The sequence below is a fragment of the Pseudorca crassidens genome, chromosome 14, assembly GCF_039906515.1.
Source record: "Pseudorca crassidens isolate mPseCra1 chromosome 14, mPseCra1.hap1, whole genome shotgun sequence".
Lineage (NCBI taxonomy): Eukaryota > Metazoa > Chordata > Mammalia > Artiodactyla > Delphinidae > Pseudorca > Pseudorca crassidens.
Window position 1 is genome coordinate 39935253 of NC_090309.1, and position 24651 is coordinate 39959903.

The 24651-nt window shown below is 36.2% G+C and overlaps 1 protein-coding gene across 9 annotated transcripts in view; it reads right to left on the bottom strand.

The window, feature by feature from the left end:
• The window catches only part of SANBR (SANT and BTB domain regulator of CSR), a 92581-nt gene that overhangs the window by 19140 nt on the left and 48790 nt on the right, over positions 1-24651 (bottom strand). For 7 of the 9 annotated variants that reach the window (XR_010934526.1, XR_010934525.1, XM_067704959.1 and 4 more), the window contains 10 exons: positions 21123-21268; positions 20130-20226; positions 19125-19157; positions 17763-17862; positions 4313-4404; positions 3523-3540; positions 3038-3066; positions 2886-2959; positions 2312-2400; positions 335-426 (listed from right to left, as the gene is read on the bottom strand). Coding sequence is in view for 6 of the 9 variants with exons in the window: in XM_067704959.1 (XP_067561060.1) it covers positions 335-426; positions 2312-2400; positions 2886-2959; positions 3038-3066; positions 3523-3540; positions 4313-4404; positions 17763-17862; positions 19125-19157; positions 20130-20226; positions 21123-21268 (770 nt within the window). In the remaining 3 variants the exon portion in view is untranslated. Of the gene's footprint in view, positions 1-334; positions 427-2311; positions 2401-2885; positions 2960-3037; positions 3067-3522; positions 3541-4312; positions 4405-17659; positions 17863-19124; positions 19158-20129; positions 20227-21122; positions 21269-24651 lie in introns of those variants that run through there. The other 2 variants (XM_067704964.1, XR_010934527.1) reach the window with 2 other exon arrangements.

The window sequence follows — 24651 nt, forward strand, 5'->3', positions numbered from 1 at the left end:
GTAATATATTATCTACAAATAGTATAAAAATCCTGCTAATTCACACTATAGCTTACATTTTTATCAGCAGTTGGCTCAGAACGGAGCTGACTCAATAAACAGAAAACTTTTAAAAAAGTATACTTTCATTAAATTTTGTGATCATGACCTCTTCAAGTCTTAACTTTTAAGTTAAAATCTGGTTCTAATTAATGTCTGGATGATCAAATCCCCGAAACAAAATAAAACCAAACTCAAATTATGTGCTTCTAGTGTTCATATGATTTTTCCAAAAAAAAAAAAAAAAAATCACTTTGAAGCTAGTGGCATTCTAGATTCATTTATGCGGATTCACCTTGTGTTTTTCTCCGAGCTGCTTTGCCGTGCACTGACTGGCACTGAGGCCTTGATTTGTGCTTCGAGCCTGGAATAAATACCTCCTGCAAACTGCACAGTAAAGGAGAAAAATTAAGTTATTATCTTTAAGGAACCAATAGAAGCTCTGCTTTATTGAAATGGCATTACTTTTTAACTTAGAAGTAATTTTATTTTGATTTTTTTTTCGATTTTTTAAATTCAGGCTCTGAGTTACAATTTTATATAAGTAAAATTCACCCATTTTAGTGTACTGTTCTGAGTTTTGACAAATGCATACAGTTGTGTAACCACTCATAATGGAGACATAAAACAGTTCAAATACCCCAAGAAAATCCCCTTGTGCCCCTTTTAAGTCCAACGATTTGACACTACCAATTCCTGGCAACCACTGACTCGTTTTATGTCCCTATACTTTTGCATTTACCAGAACATTATATAAATAGAATCATACAGTCTGTAGCCTTCTGAATCTGGCTCCTTTTGCTTAGCATAACGTGTAGGATATTCATCTATGTTGCAGCATGTATCAATAGCTCATTCTTTTTATCTATTCTACAGTCTTACTCATTTATCATGTAAAGGACATTTGGGTTGTTTTTAGCTCTTGGCAATTCTAAATAAAGCCACTGTAAAGATATGTGTGAAATGATCTGTATGGTGAGTAAATACTTAATGCTATAAGAAACAGCTAAACTGTTTTCCCAAGTAGGCATTCCCTTTTGCATCCTTACTAGCTATATACGAGAGTTCCAGTTGCTCTATATTCTTGCCAGCATATTTAAAAAACTTTTTTAGCCGCAGAGCAACTAAGCCCGTGTGCCACAACTACTGAGCTTGCCTGTGCTCTAGAGCCCTCAAGCCACAACTACTGAAGCCCGCACACCTACAGCCTGTGCTCCAGACAAGAGAAGCCACTGCAATGAGAAGCCCGCACACCACAACGAAGAAGAGCCCCTGCTCGACACAAATAGAGAAAGCCTGCGCGCAGCAACGAAGACCCAATGCAGCCAAAAAAAAAAAACAAAAAAAAAAACCCAAACTTTTTTAGACATTCTAGTGGGGGTATAGTGCTATCTTGCTGAGGTGCTAATTTACATTTCCCTAATGACTAATGATGTTGCATCTTTTCCTGTGCTTATTTGCCACCTGTATCCCTTCTTTCTGAAGTGTATGATTAATCTTTTGCCCACTTATTGTCATTGGGTTGTTTATTTTATTATTGAGTTTTGAGAATTCTTTATATATTTTAGATATAAATCCTTTACCAGATAAATATTTTACACATATATTCTCATAGTTTATGGCTTGTCTTTTCATTCTCTTAATAATGCCTTTCAAAAAGAAGTTTTAAATTTTGATGAAGTCCAATGTGCCAATTTTTTTCTTTTATGGATAATGCTTTTGGTGTGGTAGCTAAGAAATATTTGCCTAACCCATGGTGATAAAGATTTTTTTTCCTGTGTTTTGTTCTTGTAGGGAAGTAAATTTTTAAATAAAAGAATTAGGGGCAAGTGTTACTGTGAATACATAATACTGGTACTAATGATGATACATAATGTTATGACTAACATGTAATTCAGTAAGAGTAAGGTATTTCTTGTGATCATTTTCATCAAGATAACATCTTATTTTAAAGATAATGTCTAAGCACTGCATGCAGAGTTGATGAAAATTAGCAACTTCCAGGGGTCACCCTCCGGACAGTTAATCTGCTCTTGGTTGGACATTACACTTTCAGTAACAATGTACTTTACTATGTGTGTTATAGAGAGGACCTATGGACTGTAAGAGGTGGTGAAAAACTTATGTGAACAAACTGGCTAACCGCTACAGAATATAAAAATACATAAAAAATTTACTCTTTTAAAATTATAAAGCATCTTTATACTTATGATGAAAATAAAGTAGGAAGGCATATCCAAGCAAGCGCAGTACACGAGTACATAATTCTTACTTCTTTTGCTTCCTTTGACTTGACTCGGTCCAGATCACCCAATCTCATCTTTATTAGGTGCCCTGTAATTTCAGACATCCGCCGTTGATCTGAAGGTAAAAATTAATAAACCTTACTTTTTATGAGGATGTTTTATTACTTTTATTTCTTAAAGAAGATTGCAATCATCAAGAGTTTATGAAAATATCATTGGATATTATTTATAGACACATACACCTATTTATCTTTGAAGGATTTTAGGCTGCAAGTGGCAAAATGGCTCATATACAGATAACTGTGCTGCTTTTAATATTACTGTAAATCAGCCTAAGACATATTCAGCCTTCTTGAGAGTGGAGGTAGTGGGTGAAAGTCAGTCTGAGAGGCCTCAAAATGACAGATACATAAAACAACATATTATCTACTGGGATTGTCTAGTAATGAAAACTCTGGTTGATGCCTAAGGGAATGTGCTAATTCTGGGCCTTATTCCAGTTGGAATCTTTAAAGCTATTCAGCATACTTCATAAAATAAAAGATTCCTATCATTGCTATTTAGACCTAATTTGTACACTACACAAATAATAAAACTTACCATCTTCTCTTTGTGCATCTTGGTTGAATCTCAAGGATCTTGTGGCATCCCACTTATTCTTCTGCATACTCACACTATTGAAAAAATTAAACAAAAATCAGCACTGATGCTTTTACAGTGAACATCTGACTGGATTAAGGAGCAATACTCACATGAAAGGAGACACATCTCTAGAAGTTGACTAAAAAAAAGTAGACAACATTAAGGCCCAATTAGAACATATTTATTGATTAGCGTTATAGGTAATATAAAAAGAGTTTACATTTATTGGATGCAAGATACTGTACCAAGAGCGTTACAAGCATTCTTTCACTGAAGCCTTGCAACTACCATGTGAGATAGGTGCTACTATTACCTCCATAACAAACAGCTTCAGAGAAGTTAAGAAACTTTCCACAGAGAAACAGACCTAGAATTTGAACCCAGTTTTATTTGTCTGACCTGGAAGCCCCCCACCTCTATGCAGTCTTTTAGAATTCACTCATTCTGTGCCTGTGGTCCTTAATATGGAGATGAACGTACAACCCATCCAACATATATTGTGTGGAACTTGTTTGAACCCCAGCTTTTCACACATTTTTAGAATCTATAGTTTCTCTTTTAGCCAACTGTAGTTATACTGTTCTCTTATTCCTACCTGGCTTTTTACTCCTTCCTTTGAAGGCACGAGGAAATAAGAATAATTTTAAAAGGTCATAAAATATTTATTTTAAAAATTTAAAGGCTACTTATTTTTTGAACAAGTAATACTGGTTCAAAATTCAAGAAGTACAAACAGCACATATATTAAAAAGCCTCTGTCCCCCAGACATTCAGTTCCCTTCCTCAGGGGCAACTAATTTTATCAATTTCTCATATAGCTTTCCACAGATATTTTATGGATATACAAGAAAATTCATATATATTCCTTCATCTAGTCTACAAAAATGGTAGCATAATATGCCACTATACATACTGCTCTGCACTTTTCCTTTTTTCTTTTTTTCTTTTTATTGAAGTATAGTTACTTTACAATGTTGTATTAGCTTCTGGTGTAAAGTGATTCAGTTATATATATGTATATATATGTATATATATATATTCTTTTTCACATTCTTTTCCATTATAGTTTATTATAAGACATTAAATATAGTTCCCTGTGCTATACAGTAGGACCTTGTTGTTTATCTATTTTATATATAGTAGTAGTTTGTATATGCTAACCCCAAACCCCTAATTTCTCTCCCCCAAACTCACTTTCCTTTTTTCACGTGTCAATATACCTTAGAGATCTTTAATCTCAGTCTTTATAGTGATTCTTCACTCATTTTTACACTGCTAGCATTCCACTGTGGCATTCATTACTCTTCTTTTTCGAATTTTTCCTGGCTGTACCTGCTTATTTCTCAATATGAACTTTAGAATAGTAATAGATAATTTAGTGTTACCTTCTCCAATGCCTTTTCTTTCTTCTGACCACAGGGTGAAGACATCTGCTTTTTTGGTTGTTTAGTGAATTTCTTTGGCTTCTCCTTTTTCCCTGATAACAGAAGGTCAATGTTATGAGCATAAGTCCCATATACTTTTCCCATGCACTTGTCACATTCAAACAATAAAACCACTGAAAAATAAAACATTGTTTTTAAAAACTAACAAATTACCTTGGGATAAAAAGTAACTATATGGAGAAATCAAACTAAAACTGCTTTACAGAGGTTCATTTTAATTACTTTTCTTCTTTCTACTTGGTGAAAATCTTTGTGGAAAAAAATGAGGACAATGAATTCCAAGTGCCAGTGAAATTAAATACAGAAAAATGTTGGGGAAATTATTCATATTTCTTTCTCTGAATTTAATTTGCCAGTGGAGTCACACCTCCTAATTCCAAATTTTTTATATAAAAAATAACTATAACCCAGAAAAACACAATTTGAGAATGGGAGGAAAGAAGAGCTCACAAAAAATCTTTAAAATGTCTTTTGTTCATGCAGGAGGTGGGCTATGAAGGTAGAACATAAATGATCTTGTGAAGAACCAGATCTGGGACAAAGTGTATTTGAAACTAAGGCATTCCTGCAGTCAGTATTCTGCTTTACTCTGGCTGACAGTTTAGTGCAGAAAGGAGAGAGGCAAAAAGGAGGGGAAAGAAGTATTTCTCTAAAAACAATGTTTAAAGGTTAAGAATAGCACATTAGAACACTGTTTCCCAAATATCAATTATTTGTACACCACCTTCACACTTTTTGCTCTATCTTAAAAGGGAAACTTTATCACTACCATAAATGAAAAACCTGTAAAATGTGCTACATAGAAGCTAATTTTGAAGATAACAGAAAAAGACAAAACAACATCAATAATCTGGATAGATTTATTTGCCTGCTGGCAAGCCCTGAGCCCCTGACGTGTCTCTTTGTTAAAGTGGGAGATTTAAGCGTTATAAAATTTCTAAAAGCCATGATAGGGTGGGACATATGATAATGGCAGTGTGAAAAGGTTGGATAATTCCTTCCCTAAAAACAGAACAAAAATATTACAAACAACCATCTGCAGGTACTGGGGAATAGTCAAAGGAAGACAGAAAGTTCAGTGTTTACGTTTGAAAGATGCAAGAGCTAAGAGCTGTGAGTTTGTGGCTTTCTTGTCTGAGGGCACTTCCCCACCTCCCCAGTTCAGGGAGGAAAATTACAGCCTTGAGTTCTAGGGAGAAGATGATAAAGTTCGAAGCAACAGAGAAGCTGGAATTTTTTTTTTGGCTGTGCCACGTGGCTTGTGGGACCTTAGTTCCCTGACCAGGGATTGAACCCATGCTCCCTGCAGTGGAAGCGCAGAGTCCTAACCATTGGACTACCGGGGAATCCCCAAGAAGCTGGAAATTTAAAGGGGAAAATATGGAAGCAAGAAAGAGACTTGAGGTCTAAAATGTGAGTATAAACTATGCCCAAATTCCTAGCTGAGTGTTAAACTCTGCAGGTATATGGGAGACCCTAGGAAGCCCCGCTAAAAAGGCAAGCAGAAACTAGGGTGGGGTGTTGATCCTTGCAAGACGGAACTGTTCTTTGCGAGATGTGGGAGTTTCTTGTGCCTTTTGACTGAATGATTTCCCCAAACTGCCTTTAGCTTGAGCTTCTGAGAGTCTTATAGTCTTGAGGTATCAGAGGTCAGACTTGGGAACTGGAAAAACAAGTAGGAATCTAGGAGGGAACCCAAAAAGCAAGGAAACCACTAAGCAGGTGAGCCCCCAAATCTGAATATAAATTCTGTCCAAATCCTTGGCTGACCACTAAACTACACAGGCTGGTGTGGCCCCTGTGGGTGGGGTGGGGGCAGGCTAACGCAGTAGCAGTCAGCAGCCAAAAAACCTGTGAAAAACACCATCCACTGCATACCAGCCAGGAGACAGATTTTGCAGTTTGGGTCCGGCAGGTTAACTGCTTACTAGAACAAAAATCCCAACAATCCTCAGAAGAACAAAAGAGATTTCAGAGTTGCACAAAGATAATCTATGATGTCCAGTTTTCACCGAAAAGTTATGAGATAAAGAAAGTGAAAAGAAAAGAAACAGTCAGAAAACACCCAGAAAAGAAACAGTCAATAGCAACTGATCCTGAGAGGGCCAGCATGTTGGACTTAGGAGACAATAACTTCAAAGCAACTATTATACATATGTTCAAAGGAGAAATGGTAGTATTGAGTAAGCACATAGAGAATCTCAACAGAGAAACGTAAAGTATAAAAGAACCAGGGGGAAATTCTAGAGCTGAAAGGCACAATAATTGAAATGAAAAAATGTACCAGATGGGTTCAAGAGAAAATGTGAAATGGCAGAAAAATGAATCAGTGAATGTGAAGTTATCAAAAGGTCATAGGTGTACTGGAGCTCCAGAAAACGAGTGAGAGAAAGGGGCAAAAAAAATACTTAAAGAATAAAGATTGTAAGACAACATTAATTTACAGACCCAAGAAGGTCAACAAATCCCAAGTAAGATAAACTCAAAGAAAGTCACATCTAGGCATATCATAGTTAAGCTTCTAAAAGTTAAAGATAAAAAGAAAATCTGAAAAAAAAAAAATATCGGGAAAGCAGCATGATTAAAAGTGCACATTACATACAGAGGGGAACAATTTTATCACAATGACTGACTTCTCATCAGAAACAATGGAGGCCAGAAGACATTGAAATGAAATATTTATTTATTTACTTTTTAACTCTGGCCAATATTACGTTTAATGGTTAAACACTAAAGGCATTATCATTGAATAAAGAACAAGACAAGAATGAAAACTACCACCACTGGAAATTTTAGCCTCTGTAAAAAACAAGGAAAAATATTGAGATATATGAGACCAATTTTATCACAATGACTGACTTCTCATCAGAAACAATCAAGGCCAGAAGACATTGAAACAACATATTTAAAGTGCAAAAAGAAAAAACTGTTATTAACAAAGAATTATATATCAAGAAAACTGTACTTCAAAAGCAAAAGCAGGGACTTCCCTGGTGGTGCAGTGGTTAAGAATCTGCCTACCAGTGCAGGGGACACGGGTTCGAGCCCTGCTCCGAGAAGATCCCACATGCCGCGGAGCAACTAAGCCCGTGTGCCACAACTACTGAGCCTGCGCTATAGAGCCCATGAGCCACAACTACTGAGCCTGCGTGCCACAACTACTGAAGCCCGCGTGCCACAACTACTGAAGCCTGCGTGCCTAGAGCCCGTGCTCTGCAACAAGAGAAGCCACCACAAGGAGAAGCCCGTGAACCACAAAGAGTAGCCCCTGCTCACCGCAATTACAGAAAGCCCGTGAGCAGCGACGAAGACCCAACACAGCCAAAAATAAATTAATAAATTTTTTTAGATGATGATATGGATTTTCTCCTTTATTTTGTTAATATGGTGAAATGTATTTCCAAATGTAAAACCAAACTTGCATTCCTGATATAAACATTACTTGGTCAATTACTTGATATATTAACCTTTTTTTTTTACTGGATTTTATAATATTTAGAAGTTTTTTATTTTGATGATCATATGTTTTTTATTCTTCAATTGTTAATATGGTGTATCACATTGATTGATTTGCGTATATTGAGGAATCCTTGCATCCCTGGGATAAATCCCACTTGATCACGGTGTATGATCCTTTTAATGTGTTGTTCATTTCTGCCTGCTAGTATTTTGTTGAGGATTTTTGCATCTATATTCATCAGTAATATTGGTCTGTAATTTTCTTTTTTTGTAGTATCTTTGTCTGGTTTTGGTATCAGGGTAATGGTGGCCTCATAGAACGAGTTTGGGAGTGTTCCTTCCTCTGCAATTGTTTGGAAGAGTTTGAGAAGGATGGGTGTTAGCTCTTCTCTAAATGTTTGATAGAATTCACCTGTGAAGTCTTCTGCTCCTGGACTTCTGTTTGTTGGAAGATTTTTAATCACAGTTTCAATTTCATTACTTGTGATTGGTCTGTTCATATTTTCTATTTCTTCCTGATTCAGTCTTGGAAGGTTATACCTTTCTAAGAATTTGTCCATTTCTTCCAGGTTGTCCATTTTATTGGCATAGAGTTGCTTGTAGTACTCTCTTAGGATGCTTTGTATTTCTGCGGTGTCTGTTGTAACTTCTCCTTTTACATTTCTAATTTTATTGATTTGAGCCCTCTCCCTCTTTTTTTTATTTTTTATTTAATTATTCATTTATTTAATTTTTGGCTGCTTTGGGTCTTCACTGCATGCGGGTTTTCTCTGGTTGCTGAGAGTGGGGGCTACTCTTTGTTGTGCACAGTCTTCTCATTGCAGTGGCTTCTCTTGTTGTGGAGCACAGGTTCTAGGTGCGTGGGCTTCAGTAGTTGTGGCACACAGGCTTCAGTAGTTGTGGCACACAGGCTTCAGTAGTTGTGGCTTGCGGGCTCTAGAGCGCAGGCTGAGTAGTTTTGGCGCACGGGCTTAGTTGCTCCGAGGCATGTGGGATCTTCCCTGACCAGGGCTCGAACCCGTGTCCCCTGCATTGGCAGGCGGATTCTTAACCACTGCGCCACCAGGGAAGCCCCTCCCTCTTTTTCTTGATGAGTTTGGCTAAGGGTTTATCAATTTTGTTTATCTTCTCAAAGAACCAGTTTTGAGAAGTTTTATTGATCTTTGCTATTGTTTTCTTTGTTTCTATTTCATTTATTTCTGCTCTGATCTTTATGATTTCTTTCCTTCTACTAACTTTGGGTTTTGTTTGTTCTTCTTCCTCTAGTTCCTTTAGGTGTAAGGTTAGATTGTTTATTTGAGATTGTTCTTCTTTCTTGAGGTAGGCTTGTATTGCTATAAACTTCTCTCTTAGAACTGCATCCCATAGGTTTTGGATCATCGTGTTTTCATTGTCATTTGTCTCTAGGTATTTTTGATTTCCTCTTGGATTTCTTCAGTGATCTCTTGGTTATTTCGTAATGTATTGTTAAGCCTCCATGTGTTTGTATTTTTTACGTTTCTGTGTAATTGATTTCTGATCTCATAGCGTTGTGGTCAGAAAAGATGCTTGATATAATTACAAGTTACTTAAATTTACTGAGGCTTGATTTGTGACCCAAGATGTGATCTATCCTGGAGAATGTTCCATGTGCACTTGAGAAGAAAGTGTAATCTGCTGTTTTTGGATGGAATGTCCTATAAATATCAATTAAATCTATCTGGCCTATTGTGTCATTTAAAGCTTGTGTTTCCTTAGTAATTTTTTGTTTGGATGATCTGTCCGTTGGTGTAAGTGAGGTGTTAAAGTCCCTAACTATTGTTGTGTTACTGTCGATTTCCTCTTTTATAGCTGTTAGCAATTGCCTTATGTATTGAGGTGCTCCTATGTTGGGACCATATATATTTATAATTGTTATGTCTTCTTCTTGGATTGATCCCTTGATCATTATGTAGTGTCCTTCCTTGTCTCTTGTAACATTCTTTATTTTAAAGTCTATTTTATCTGATATGAGTATTGCTACTCCAGCTCTTTTGATTTCCATTTGCATGGAATAACTTTTTCCATCCCCTCACTTTCAGTCTGTATGTGTCCCTAGGTCTGAAGTGGGTCTCTTGTAGACAGCATATATACGGGTCTTGTTTTTGTATCCATTCAGTGGGCCTGTATCTTTTGGCTGGAGCATTTAATCCATTCAGGGTTAAGGTAATTATCGATACGTATGTTCCTATTACCATTTTCTTAATTGTTTTGGGTCTGTTTTTGTAGGTCTTTTTTTTTCTCTTGTGTTTCCCACTTAGAGAAGTTCCTTTAGCATTTGTTGTAAAGCTGGTTTGGTGGTGCTGAATTCTCTTAGCTTTTGCTTGTCTGTAAAGCTTTTGATTTCTCCATCGAATCTGAATGAGATCCTTGCTGGGTAGAGTAATCTTGGTTGTAGGTTCTTCCCTTTCATCACTTTAAATATGTCATGCCTCTCTCTTCTGGCTTGTAGAGTTTCTGCTGAGAAATCAGCTGTTAACCTTATGGGAGTTCCCTTGTATGCTATTTGTTGTATTTCCCTTGTTGTTTTCAATAATTTTTCTTTGTCTTTAATTTTTGCCAATTTGATTACTATGTGTCTTGGCGTGTTTATCCTTGGGTTTATCCTGTATGGGACTCTCTGCACTTCCTGGACTTGGGTGGCTATTTCCTTTCCCATGTTAGGGAAGTTTTCGACCATAATCTCTTCAAATATTTTCTCAGGTCCTTTCTCTCTCTCTTCTCCTTCTGGGACCCCTATAATGAGAATGTTGTTGCGTTTAATGTTGTCCCAGAGGTGTCTTAGGCTGTTTTCATTTCTTTTCATTCTTTTTTCTTTATTCTGTTCCACAGCAGTGAATTCCACCATTCTGTCTTTCAGGTCACTTATCCGTTCTTCTGCCTCAGTTATTCTGCTATTGATTCCTTCTAGTGTATTTTTCATTTCAGTTATTGTATTGTTCATCTCTGTTTGTTTGTTCTTTAATTCTTCTAGGTCTTTGTTAAACATTTCTTGCATCTTCTCGATCTTTGCCTCTACTCTTTTTCCAAGGTCCTGGATCATCTTCACTATCATTATTCTGAATTCTTTTTCTGTAAGGTTGCCTATCTCCACTTCATTTAGTTGTTTTTCTGGGGTTTTATCTTGTTCCTTCATCTGGTACATAGCCTTCTGCCTTTTCATCTTGTCTATCGTTCTGTGAATGTGATTTTTGTTCCACAGGCTGCAGGATTGTAGTTCTTCTTGCTTCTGCTGTCTGCCCTCTCTAAATAAATTTATATTAAAAAAAAAAGGAACAAAAGCAAGGGACCTCCCTGGTGGCGCCGTGGTTAACACTCCACACTCCCAATGCAGAGGGCCCCAGTTCGATCCCTGATCAGGGAACTAGATCCCACATACATGCCTCAACTTAGAGTTCACATGCCACAACTAAGGAGCCCATGTGCTGCAATTAAGGAGCCAGTGAGCTGCAACTAAGGAGCCCTCGAGACGCAACTAAGTAGCCTGCCTGCTGCAACTAAGAGCCAGTACAACCAAATAAATGTTAAAAAAAAACACCACAAAAGTAAAATAAAGACATTTTCAGATGAATAAAAATAAGAGAATTCACTAATATACCTCACTACAGGAAATAATGAAAGAAGTCCTTCAGAATGAAAGAAAATAACATCAGATGGTAACAAAGATACAGAGACAAATGATAAATATAAAAGACTAATTGCATATATTTTCTTTTATTCTTCTCTAAATGACATATAACTGTGTAAAGCAAAAATATACATTTATATACATATAAATGTATGATATGTATATCATATGATATATGATATTTATATACACATATATATACGACAACAATAGCACAAAGAAGGGGAAGAAAATGGAGCTATATATTATTTTAAGGTTCTTCTATTTTACCTGGAATAATTCATATTACCTTTAAGTAGATTGTGATAGGTTAAAGAGGCATGTTGTAATCTTTAGAACAAATGCAAAGAATATAACTGAAAAGCAAATTAAATAATTTAAATAATACCCTAAAATTATTCTCTTAGCACAAAAAAAGCAGGAAAGGCAAAACAGAGAAGCAAAACATCTGAGAAAATTAGAAAATGAATAGCAAAATGGCAGACCTGATACAACCATATCAATAAACACATTAAATATAAATAGAATAAATGTTCCAGTCAAAATGCAGAGATTGGGCTTCCCTGGTGGCACAGTGGTTAAGAATCTGCCTGCCAATGCAGGGGACACAGGTTCGAGCCCTGGTCCGGGAAGACCCCACATGCTGCAGAGCAAATAAGCCCATGTTCCACAACTACTGAGCCTGTGCTCTAGAGCCCACGAGCCACAACTATTGAAGTCCACATACCTAGATCCTGTGCTCCGCAACAAGAGAAGCCACCGCAATGAGAAGCCTGCGCACCACAATGAAGAGTAGCCCCCACTCACTACAACTAGAGAAAGCCCGCACGCAGCAACGAAAACCCAACACAGCCAAAAATTAAAAAAAAAAAAGCAGAGATTGTCAAACTAGATAAACAAGCTATTACCAACAATATGCTATCTACAAGATACCCAATTTAAATTAAATTTTATTTATTCATTTATTTTTGGCTGTGTTGGGTCTTTGTTGCTGTGTGCGGGCTTTCTCTAGTTGCGGCGGGCAGGGGCTACTCTTCGTTGTGGTGCGTGGTCTTCTCATGGCGGTGGCTTCTCTTGTTGCGGAGCATGGGCTCTAGGTGCACGGGCTTCAGTAGTTGTGGCATGTGGGCTTCAGGAGTTGTGGCTCGCGGGCTCAGTAGTTGTGGCACATGGGCTTAGTTGCTCTGCAGCATGTGGGATATTCCCAGACCAGGGCTTGAACCTGTGTCCCCTGCATTGGTAGGCGGATTCTTAACCACTGCGCCACCAGGGAAGTCCCCACACTTTAAATTTAAAAACACGAAGAAGTTGAAAATAAAAGGATAGAAAAAAGATATGTCATCCAATTGGTAAACAAAAAAAATCTAGAGTGATTATGTTAATATTAAACAAAACAGACTTTCAGACAAGCAGTTTTACTATAGACAAGGAGGGGTAGATCATGAGAAAAGACTCAATACACTATAAATGTATATGTGCCTAATTACAAAGCTCTAACACATACACAAAGCAAAAACTGACACACTTGAAAGGAAAAATACATAAATTAACAAGCATAGCTTGAGATTTCAATACTACTCTCTTAGTAATTGATAGAACAAGTAGTCAGAATATGATTAGAGAAGACTTGTACCAGAAAATCAAACCAACTTGACCCTACCTTTAAAGACTACTCCACCTATAACAGCAGAATTCACATTCTTTTCATGCACATCTGGAACACATGTCAATAAAATTTAGAAGATGAAACCACAGAGTACATTTTCTGACCATGATGGAATTAAATTAGAAACCTACAACTGAGAAGTATCCAGAAAAATCTGAAAATATTTGGAAATTAAACACATTACTAAACAACACATGGGTCAAAGACAAAATCATAAGGGAAATTAGAAAATATTTTGTATTGAATATAAATGAAAAAAAGATATATCAAGTCTATGAATACTTAAAAGCAGTGCTTAGAGTGAATCTTATAGCTTTAAATGCTTATACTAGAAAAGAAGTAAAAAAACAATGATTTTGGGCTTCCCTGGTGGCGCAGTGGTTGAGAGTCCGCCTGCCGATGCAGGGGACACAGGTTCGTGTCCCGGTCTGGGAAGATCCCACATGCCGCGGAGCGGCTATGTGAGCCATGGTGAGCCATGACCACTGAGCCTGCGCGTCTGGAGCCTGTGCTCCGCAACGGGAGAGGCCACAACAGTGAGAGGCCTGCGTACCACAAAAAAAAACCCAACAAAACCCAATGATTTAAGTTTCCACTTTAAGAACCTAAAAAAAAGAGTAAATTAAGTCCAAAGTAATTACAAGGAAGGAAATAGTAAATATAAGAGGGAAAATCAATGAAATATAAAATAGGCAAACTATAGAGAAAGTCAATGAAATCAAAAGCTGGTTCCTTGAAAAGATCAATAAAACTAATAAACCTCTAACTAAACTGACCAAGAAAAAAAGAGATAAGACACAAATTATCAATATCAGGAATGAAAGAGGGACATCACTAGAGATCCTTCAGACAGAAAAGGATAATAAGAAAATGCCATGAGCAACTTTATGCCAATAAATGTGACAACTTGGATAAAATGGACACATTCCTTGAAAGAAATTATCAAAACATTCAAGAAGAAACAGAAAACCTGAATAGCACTATATTAATTAAAGACCTTAACTGATAATTAAAAAGCTTCCTATAAAGAAAACTCCAGGCCCAAATGACTTTACTGCTGAATTTCACCATACTTTTAAGGAACAAAGAATACAAATACTACACAAATTCTTTCAGAAAAGAGAAGTGAACATTTTCCAACTCATTTTATGAGGTATTAACCTGATAACAAACTTGAAGAAGACATCACAAAAAAACTACAGACAAATATCCCTCATGAACACAAACAAAAAATCTTTAACAAAATACAAGCAAGTCCAATACACTAACATATAAAGAGAAAAACACCTCACGACCAAGTGAAGCTTACCTCGGAAGACTGATGTAACACTTGAAAAATCAATGTAATTCATCATATTGATATAATGATGGAGAAAGACTATATTATCATCTCAGTAGATGGAGAAAAAGCATTTGACAAAATTCAACACCCATTCATGTGGCAAACTAGAAATAGAAAGGAACCTCCTCAACCTAAGAAAGGGCGTTTATGAGAAGCCAACAACTAACGTTACATACTTAACGGTTAAAGATAGAGGGGGCCTCCCTGGAGTCCCAGTGGTTAAGACTTCGCCTTCCAGTGCAGGGGGTGTGGATTTGATCCCTGGTCGAGGAGCTAAGATCCCACAAGCCTCGCAGCCAGAAAAACCAAAACATAAAACAGAAGCAATACTGTAACAAATTCAATAAAGACTTTAAAAATGGTCCACATCAAAAAAAAATCTTTAGAAATATAAAGATTGAATGCTTTCCCCCTAAGATAAGGAACAAGGCAAGGATGTCTGTTCTCACCACTTCTAATCAACATCAGGTCCTAACCAACACAAAAAGGCAAGACGAGATAAAAGGCATACATACTGAAAGCAATCTAATAAGCAAAGAAAAATTAAGTCAATTTAGCAAGGTCATAGGATACAAAGTCAATACACAAAGACCAGCTGTATTTCAATATTACCATTAATGAACAATTGGAAAATTTAAAAAACCTACTTCCATTTATAAAAGCATAAGAAAATACTTAGGAACAAATGTAACAAAAGATGTTACAACGTTTGCATAATGAAACTACAAAACATGATTGAGAGACATTAAAGAAGACTTAAATAAATGGAGAGACAGTCCGTGTTCATGGATTGGAAGACTTGCCATTGGGGAAAAAAAGAGCAACATACAGCTTCAACACAATTCCAATACCAAAATAAACTAAGACAAGAGAACAGTTTTGGAGGACTCACACCACTGATTTCAAGAGTCACTAAAAACTACAAAAATTAAGACAGTGTGACATTGATATACTGATGTAAAGACAGAAGAATCAATGGAAGAGAACAAAGTTCAGAAGTAGATCCATATGTAATGGTCAACTGATTCTTTAACAAAGTTGCTAAAGTAATCCAATGGGGAAAGAACAGTCCTTTCAACAAATAGTACTAGGACAACTGGCTATGCCTATGGAAAAAAGAAAGGAATCTTGACTCTTACCTCATACCACACACAAAAATTAACCTGGAAGGTATTGTATACTTAAATATAAGAGCTAAAGTCATAGAGCCTCTAAAAGAAAACATAGAAAATCTTTATGACTTTGGGGTAGCCAAAGATTTCTTAGCTAGTAAAGCCTGAAACATAAAAGGAAAGCTAAAAACTTATAGTTCACAAAATTAAAAACTTTTGTTTTCAAAAGACAATGTCAATAAAAGTAAAAGGCAAGTCACAGACTAGGGAAAAATATCTGCAAAACATATGGACTTGTATCCACAAATATATAAAGAACTCTTACAATTCAATAAGGCAAACAATTCAATTAAAAAAGATTTAAGGCAAAAGATTTAAACAGACATTTCACAAAAAAGACATATAAATGACCAAGAAGCACATGAAAAGATGCGAAGAATTACACACACACTAGAATGCCTAATATTAAAAAAAACCACAATAATACCAAGTATTGGTACAAATGTGTAGCGACTGGAACTCTCATACATTGCTGGTGGGATGCAAAATGGTACAGTCACTTTGCAAAACAGTTTGGCAGTTCCTTATAAAGTTAAACATACACTGAGCATGTGACCCAGCAATTCCACTTGTAGGTATCTACCCAAGAGAAATGAAAACATATGTCCACACAAACTTTTACGCAAATGTTCACAGCAGCATTATTCATAACAGCCAAGAACTGAAAAGAACCCAAATGTCCATGAAATGGTGGATGGATGAACAGATTATGGTGTATTTCTACAATGGAACACTACTCTGCAATACAAAGGAACAAACTATTGATACACACAACAAATGGATGAATCTCAAAAACATCATACTAAGTGAAAGAAGCCAGACACAAAAGGCTATTCATGATTCCATTTATATGAGATCTTAGAAAAGGTAAACCACAGTGACAAAAAGCAGATTATTGGTTGCCTGGGATTGGGAGTGGGGAAAGGGAACTGAGTGTAAAGGGTTAGAAGGAAACTTTCTGGAGTGATATTCTAGGTCTTGATTTTGGTGGTGGTTATACAACTGTGCTTAAACTCGTCAGTGTGTACACTTAAAAATGAATGAATTTTATTACACGTAAACTATACCTCAATCAACTGTGAAACACACACAACATAGTAGCATTTTCTCCTTCACTAATTAGTATTGATAAATGACTAGTTTTTTCATTAGGGGAATTCAACATGTAAAGAAAAATTATATAAAACTTAGAAATAAGACAAAGGGAAGACTGCATGTCCTTTAAGTGATATACTGGAGGACTGCTTACTTAATCCTCTAAGAGAACGTCCTTATGTTTGACTTTCCTGTCTACTATTGATTGAAGGCCCAGATACTGTGAATTTTCATGTTACCTTACAAATTTTTCTAACAGAAATGCAAATGATTTCTGTCCAATAGAAAAGATAACCCCAGGACTTCCCCGTTGGTCCAGTGGTTAAGACTCCATGCTTCCACTGCAGGGGGCACGGGTTTGATCCCTGGTTGGGGAACCGAGATCCCGCATGCCGCGTGTCGGGGCCAAAAAAAGGAAAAAAGGAAAACAAAGATAACCCCGGTGGTTATGGGTTTATTGCCTTGTATGACATTAATCAGTGTTGTATCTAATTTGCAGTCTTTTTTTAACATTCTTTTTTCAAATGCCTACAAATACCTGAGCCTTCAAATGCTTAACCCTAACCCTAACTTTCCCTGCTATTTCTCTCACTAATGGGTTGAAAAACTTTGACACAAGTTCATTCTATAGTTGTATAAAGTTATGGTTTTAACTTAAAAAATCATACTTTGATGACTATTATTTAATGCTTCATTTGAGTGTCACTTCAAATCATCTCAGGTACAATGAGATAGTCACACGTTTTGAGAAACCCATTAGGTTACACCTGAAATGAAAACTTGGAGGGTTATTTCTTAGTATACAGCACTTTAAAAAAAATAACTTTATGAGTATTCTGTGTTAGTGTCAGGGTTAGGGAATCTTGATGAAGCCTCTATTATTAATTTTTTCCATGTTGTAACCTACCATGTAGACTTATAAAGCCAATTCTTCATCCCTTGCATTAAATCCTTTGGAATATACCCTCCTCATAAAAGTGAGACTTGATTTTTAACTTAGAAATCCATACTTTGTTTCTTGGATACTTCTTCTTCATCTCCAACTTCATCTTCAGTGACCTCGGACCCAGTGGTATATTCTTCTTCTTCTGAAAATAATGACTGCTGTTTCTGAAAAAACAAATACATTGTATTAAAACTGTATATTATCACATCACCAATGAATTCTTTCGAACACACTCATCTAAATTTATTTTGGATGAATGAGCCAAACAAGAACTGATAAAATGACCACTGTCTAGCACAACTTTCAGGAAATGGATGTAAGAATTTCTACATTTAGGACAAGATAGCATTACATTAAATATTTTAAAAATTTATTTCCTTCACAGATTCTAGCAGAGTGATGGGCACATTATAAGTACTCAGTATTTGTTGAACTGCACTTCTATCACTCAATTGAAAGTATTTTCCTTGATATTAAGATTAAATTAGGGACTTCCCAGGTGGTCCAGTGGAAAAGAATACGCCTTCCAATGCAGGGGATGCGGGTTCGATCCCTGGTCAGGGAACTAAGATCCCACATGCCGTGGGGCAACTAAGCCCGCATGACACAACTACTGAACTCATGTGCCTTAACTAGAGAGCCTGCGTGCCGCAAACCAGAGACCACACTCTCTGGAACCCACGCGCCACAACTACAGAGCCCACGCACCCTGGAGCCTGCATGCCACAACTAGAAAAGAGAAAAAAAAAAACCCACATGCCACAACTAGAGAAGCGTGCGCAGCACAACGAAAAATCCCCTCATGACTCAACGAAGATCCTTCCGCGTGCTGCAACTAAGACCTGATGCAGCCAAAAATAAATAAATAAACCTAAAAAAAAAGATTAAACTAAAATACAATAATTGCCAATATGAATGTAGTCTCATAAACAAGTAAATGTGCACATTCTCTGGGTGAATGTGGTGCTGGATCATCTGAACGTATCGTCATCAGTTTCCTCCATCTATCTACCCTACTGTCTGTTATCACTGATACAAATTTCTATTCCATTCTTGTGAATACTGGTGGCAGATGGCACAGTAATGGCAAATAGGTAAAAAACAACAAAAAAATCAATCAATCAATCAAACAACCAAATAACTGGAACTTAATTGATATGTTGTTTTGTTCAATGTTCTAAATGTGACTTAAAAGTGACTTTAAAAAAGTCATTTAAGAAAACTTATGGATTATGCAGCTAGATAATGGAGTATGTGTCTGTTTTAAACAATGACTTTTTAATAAGTGCGAAATTACAGAAGCTGAAAAGGATGATATACATTTAACTAAAATCTATAAAATTAGATACTCATGAGATTTTATTAAACTGAACTTTGATTTAGGAAGAAAGAGATTCATGAAAGTGAAATATAGTTGCTCACTTACCAGCTGCAGTGTCCAGTTTTTCAGTGATAAGAACTATAAAAAAGACAAAGGAATAAGAGATTAATATATCTGCATCTACCCAGATTGCAGCTCCTTATTTTCATATGGATATTGTAGAAGAGTTGGAAAAAGTTAAAAAAGTTCATTCCCTTCTAGGTTGAAACATAATTTTAAACTCATCTAAAAATGATATAGTACAATCTTTTGTATTCCCTGCCCAGAAAAAATGTGTATGTCTACAAAAAAGAAAAAAAAAAAAATCAACATTCCCTAGGGTCATTTCCAAAGGACAAGTAAATCACATATAGAGATAATATAATTTTATATTGTGAATTATTTCAATCACTTTTTAATGTTTATATTCTATTATAAATTAAGGAACCAGATTATATATGGATATTCAAGAAATCTAATTTGCTATTTTGTATATAATTTATAAATAAATGTTAGTAATTAAACACAGCCATCTAAAGTTTATAATGCATTTTACATGGAATATTTCATTTTCTCAAGTAAATGCTACTTCAACTAACACAGACAGGAAGTTCACAGGCAAACAGAGACTCCCTGGCTGTTAGTAACAGGAATCAAAGGAATCAATGCTTTCCAGTCACCTTGAAAATATCTCAGTTTTGAAACCCTGGAAAAACTAAATGCATTACTGAATACAATTAACAAAAAGAATTTCATACCAAAAAATGTTTACAGGACTAGGAGGGGATAAAATATCCCATTCATACTGTCTTCATTTCTCAAATCATTATTTGTCCATAATAAACCCTGAAGACTATATTTTCCCCCAAATTTAAGTTGATTAATTATTAATTCTTTGAGTGCAAGGAATGCATCATCCTTATAGTCCTGTTAACTCAGCATAATACCTTGTTATGAGAGTTAATGCATATTAATGGAAAATTTCAGTATTAAACAGATCAAATTTCTGTCAAAAATTAAATATTATCAATTGTTTTTATAAATAAAGAATAAATGAAGCAAGCTACTTACAGCATTGAGCTCCCCACTCTTGGGGCCCCATGGTGTATTTGGCTCTAGTAAAACATCACAGTCTAGACCCTTTTCATCACAGGGACCACCAGAATCACTTGAAAGGAAAAGACATTTTATGGAGAAGTGTTCAATTTAAGATTTTTTTTTTGGCCTTGCTGCACAGCTTGCAGGATCTTAGTTGCCCAACCAGGGATCAAACCTGGGCCCTGCCAGTGAAAATTGCCGAGTCCTAACCACTGGACTGCCAGGGAATTCCCCAATTTCTTAAGAATTTAAATGTAAACAATATCTTTTCTTATTGCAAATGTTTTATAAATTGCTCTTTAGAAATACAGTTCTTGAGTATAAAGGTATGCCACTTCAACATTTACATTTCTTAATGCATCTAGTGACTCCCCCAGCATAAGTCACTCCATATGGGGGGAGCACCACTATACTCCAAACACTGTACCTGCCAGGTGGTGAAACAGGCTGCTATGGTGGATACTGCTTTGAGGACAGCTTTTATCAGAGAGTCCTCCTACCCCCAACCTGACAGCCTGTTGCAACTGTAAAATGATGGAAGTGACTTCATTAATTACTGAATCCAAGGAGTTCAAATTTATGCAAAGACAACCTCAACCATCAATTTATTTTTCTAGTTCCATCAATTTTTTTTTCTAGTTCCATCAATTAGCTAAGATGGGCTTAAGTAACTTGGAAAACATTTTTTAAATCCTCTAAAATTGGAGTGTGGGCCCCACCCTTTGAATCACCAGGAACTCCTATTATTAGTTTTTCTTCCCCTTGGACTTCCAATATTTAGAGGTTTTTTTCCTACCAAATAAACATCTGCTTGCTCTTATTGTAAGCTAACATATAATTTCAGCTAGGCTTTCTGAAATAACGAAAACGACTGCCATTACTGATTTGGGGAGGTACTGGGGGGTAGAGGATTCCAGGATGCGAACCATTGAATAAAGTCGCAGTACACCATTTCCCCCACCTCACCTGACTGTATCTTTAGCAAAAGGCACAAGAATGACATCTTTGTGTTTCTGCAGATCATCCAGTATTCTGGCAGTTGGGCAGGACAGCAAATCTTCACCTTCACCTTGATCACGAAGAACCACCACGTGGTCCTTCACTTTACAACCCTGTCACGTAAAAGACTAAATTTGAGAGGTTCGTTCATTATAGAAACATTCCTTTAAAGACGACTGTATGTTTCTGTTCTTCTTTGCCCCGTCATACCATCCTACTAACACTTTTACACCTTTCTCAGTATCTCAAAAAATAATACTCATACAGAAAAGAGCATGAAACATAAATGTATACCTTAACAAATATCCATGTAACACTATCCACACTAAAAAACAGAATATTGCCAATACTCCAGGATTCCTCTTGGGTCCATTCCCAACCATAATTGCCTCCATCCTTCCCAAAGGATAACCTCTTCCTTGACTTTTATGGTTCTCACTTTCTTGCTTATACCTTTTACCACTTAAGGATGTATTCCTAAACACTACAGTTTAGTTTGTCTCATTTGTATTGTTTTTTTTTTTTGAAATAAATTTATTTATTTATTGGCTGCATTGGGTCTTTGCTGCTGCACACGGGCTTTCTCTAGTTGTGGCGAATGGGGGCTACTCTTCGTTGTGGTGTGCCGGCTTCTCATTGCAGTGGCTTCTCTTGTTGCGGAGCACAGGCTCTATGTGCACGGGCTTCAATAGTTGTGGCACATGGGCTCAGTAGTTGTGGCTCGTGGGCTTTAGTGCTCAGGCTCAGTAGTTGTGGCCCACGGGCTTAGTTGCTCTGCGGCATGTGGGATCTTCCCGGATCAAGGCTCGAACCCATGTCCCCTGAATTGGCAGGCGGATTCTTAACCACCGCGCCACCAGGGAAATCCCATCTCATTTGTTTTAATACTATGTTTTTGTGATTCAACCATGTTACTACATGTAACTAACATTTGCTTTAATGGACAGTATGCCATTGTATGAATAATCACAATTTGCTTATCTATTCTACAGCTGGTGGATGGGTTATTTCCAGTTTGGAACTAGTCCAAGTAGTAGTATTATGAACATTCCTTAACATGTTTCCTGACGCACAAGTGCTCATGTATACCAAATTAAATTACTATCAGCAGTGTATGAGAGTTCTCATTACTCTATGTTCTTGATAACACTTGGTGAGACATTTTAATTGTAGTCATTCTGGTGAGCATGTAGTGGTATCTGTGGTTTTAATTTGCATTTCCCCAATTAAAAATGAGGTTGAGCTCCTTTTCATGTTTACTGAACAACAAGGAACTTTCTGGTGTGAAGTTCCTATTGTCGTTTTCTTATTAATTTGTACAAGTCAAAAAAATCTTAATATGAACCTTTTATGGATATGTGTTGCTAATATCTGGTCCCACCTGTGAGTTTGTCTCCTCAGTTTCAGTTTATTTAATGTAGTTAATGTACTTGAATTTAAAATCTCTCCCTTTATGGTATTACCTTTTAATAGCTTTATAAGTTTTTTATTCTTTTCTGGCTACCCTGCACGGCTTGCGGGATCTTAGCTCCCTGACTAGGGATTGAACCCGCTCCCTCGGCAGTGAGAGCACAAAGTCCTAACCACTGGACTGCCAGGGAATTCCCAGCTTTATTAGCTTTTGTTTCACATATAGGCTTTTTTGGGGGAATAGTTTGGGCTATTTTTTCCCCATTTTGATATCCCAATGTCCCGGTACCTCTTATTGGAAAGTCTATCCTTTGCCCACTGCTCTGTAACGTCACCTCTGTCACAGTAGCTAAGTAGCTTTGAGTACAAAGTACTCAAAGTATCTAAGTAGCTTTGAGTACAGACATTCCTTGGTATCTGTGGGGGATCGGTTCTAGGAGTCCCCATACATACCAAAATCCACAGATTCAACTAACCACAAATTACGTAGTACTGTACATCTTTATTTTTTTAAATTCATGTATAAGTGGACCTACACAGTTCAAACCAGTGTTGTTCAAGGGTTAAATGTATTTCATTCTCTGCTACTGATCCATCTGTTTAATCTTTATCAGTATCACTCTGTCTTAATTAACTAAGACTTAAAATAAATTTTGATACTGAGCAGAGAAAGTACTTCTACCTTTGTGTTCTCTGAGAGTATCTTAGCTATTCTTGGCCCTTTGTATTTCCATAAATATTTCAGGATTAGCTTAGAAAAGTTCCTGATAAAAACCTGTTAGGATTTTTACTGAGATCGCATGGATCTATATAGGTCAGTTTGGTGAACATTTATATCTTTACAATATTGAGTCTGAATCCATGAACATGGTATAAAAATCCATTTTTTAGTTTCATTTTCTCTGAATAATGTTTTATGTTTTCTATATAGAGTTCTTATGTTTTATTTTATTAGATTTATTCCTAGGTACTTATTTTTTAGGCTACTGTAAGTGGTTTCTTTTTATAAATTTCATTTTCTAATCTCATTGGTTTATAGAAATACAACTGATTTTTGTAAATGATTTTTAATAGATCAATCTTAAATTCTTACTAATTCTAATGATTTGTCTGTAGATTCTTCAGGGTTTTCTACATTCACAATTATCATCTGCAAATTATGAGAGCTCTGTTCAATCTCTATAACCTTTTAATATTTCTTTTTCTGTGTTAATATACTGTTCAGGACCTCCAGATCAATTTGAATAGAAGTATGTTGACAATGAGCATCCTTAACATGCTCCCAATTTCAAAGGAAAATTTTTCTACATTTCACTATCAAGTGTAATATTTGCTGTAAGTCTTATATTATCTATCCTTTATTAGATTACATCATGTCCCTTTTATTTCCATTAGTAAGAATTTTAAATTATTGTTTCTGCTTTTTTATCATTCCACTCATTCCCTTCACACACATTAATTCAGAAGTTATACACCCTTCTATGCTTTTAGTGGTTACCCTAGAACTTATTACATGTATCCTCGACTTATCAAAGTCTAATTTGTTAATACACTCCCTAATGCAAGACCTTTTAAACTCCATTTCATCACTCTCCCAACTTATAGGCTATTATTATGGGTTTTATTATTATACACTAAAATGTATAGTATATATCAATTATTTTAAAATTGTCTATATGATTAATGTAATTATACATTTATTAAAAACACACACATAAAGCATTACCACTATTGTTTTACCATTATTGCTTCATACAGCCAATGTTCATTTAGATTCACCAATATATTAATTTCTTTCTTTGGTCTTCATTCCTTCCTGTATCTTGAGAACATCCATTAGTATTTCCTTTTTTAAAAAAAAAAATTTTTATTTATTTATTTTCATTTATTTGGCTGCACCAGGTCTTAGCTGCATCACGTGGGATCTTTCTTGCAGCATGTGGGATATCTTTAGTTGTGACACGTGGGCTCTTAGTTGCGGTATGTGGGATCTAGTTCCCTGACCAAGGATCGAACCCGGGCCCCCTGCATTGGGAGCGTGTAGTCTTAACCACTGGACCTCCAGGGAAGTCCCAGTATTTCCTTT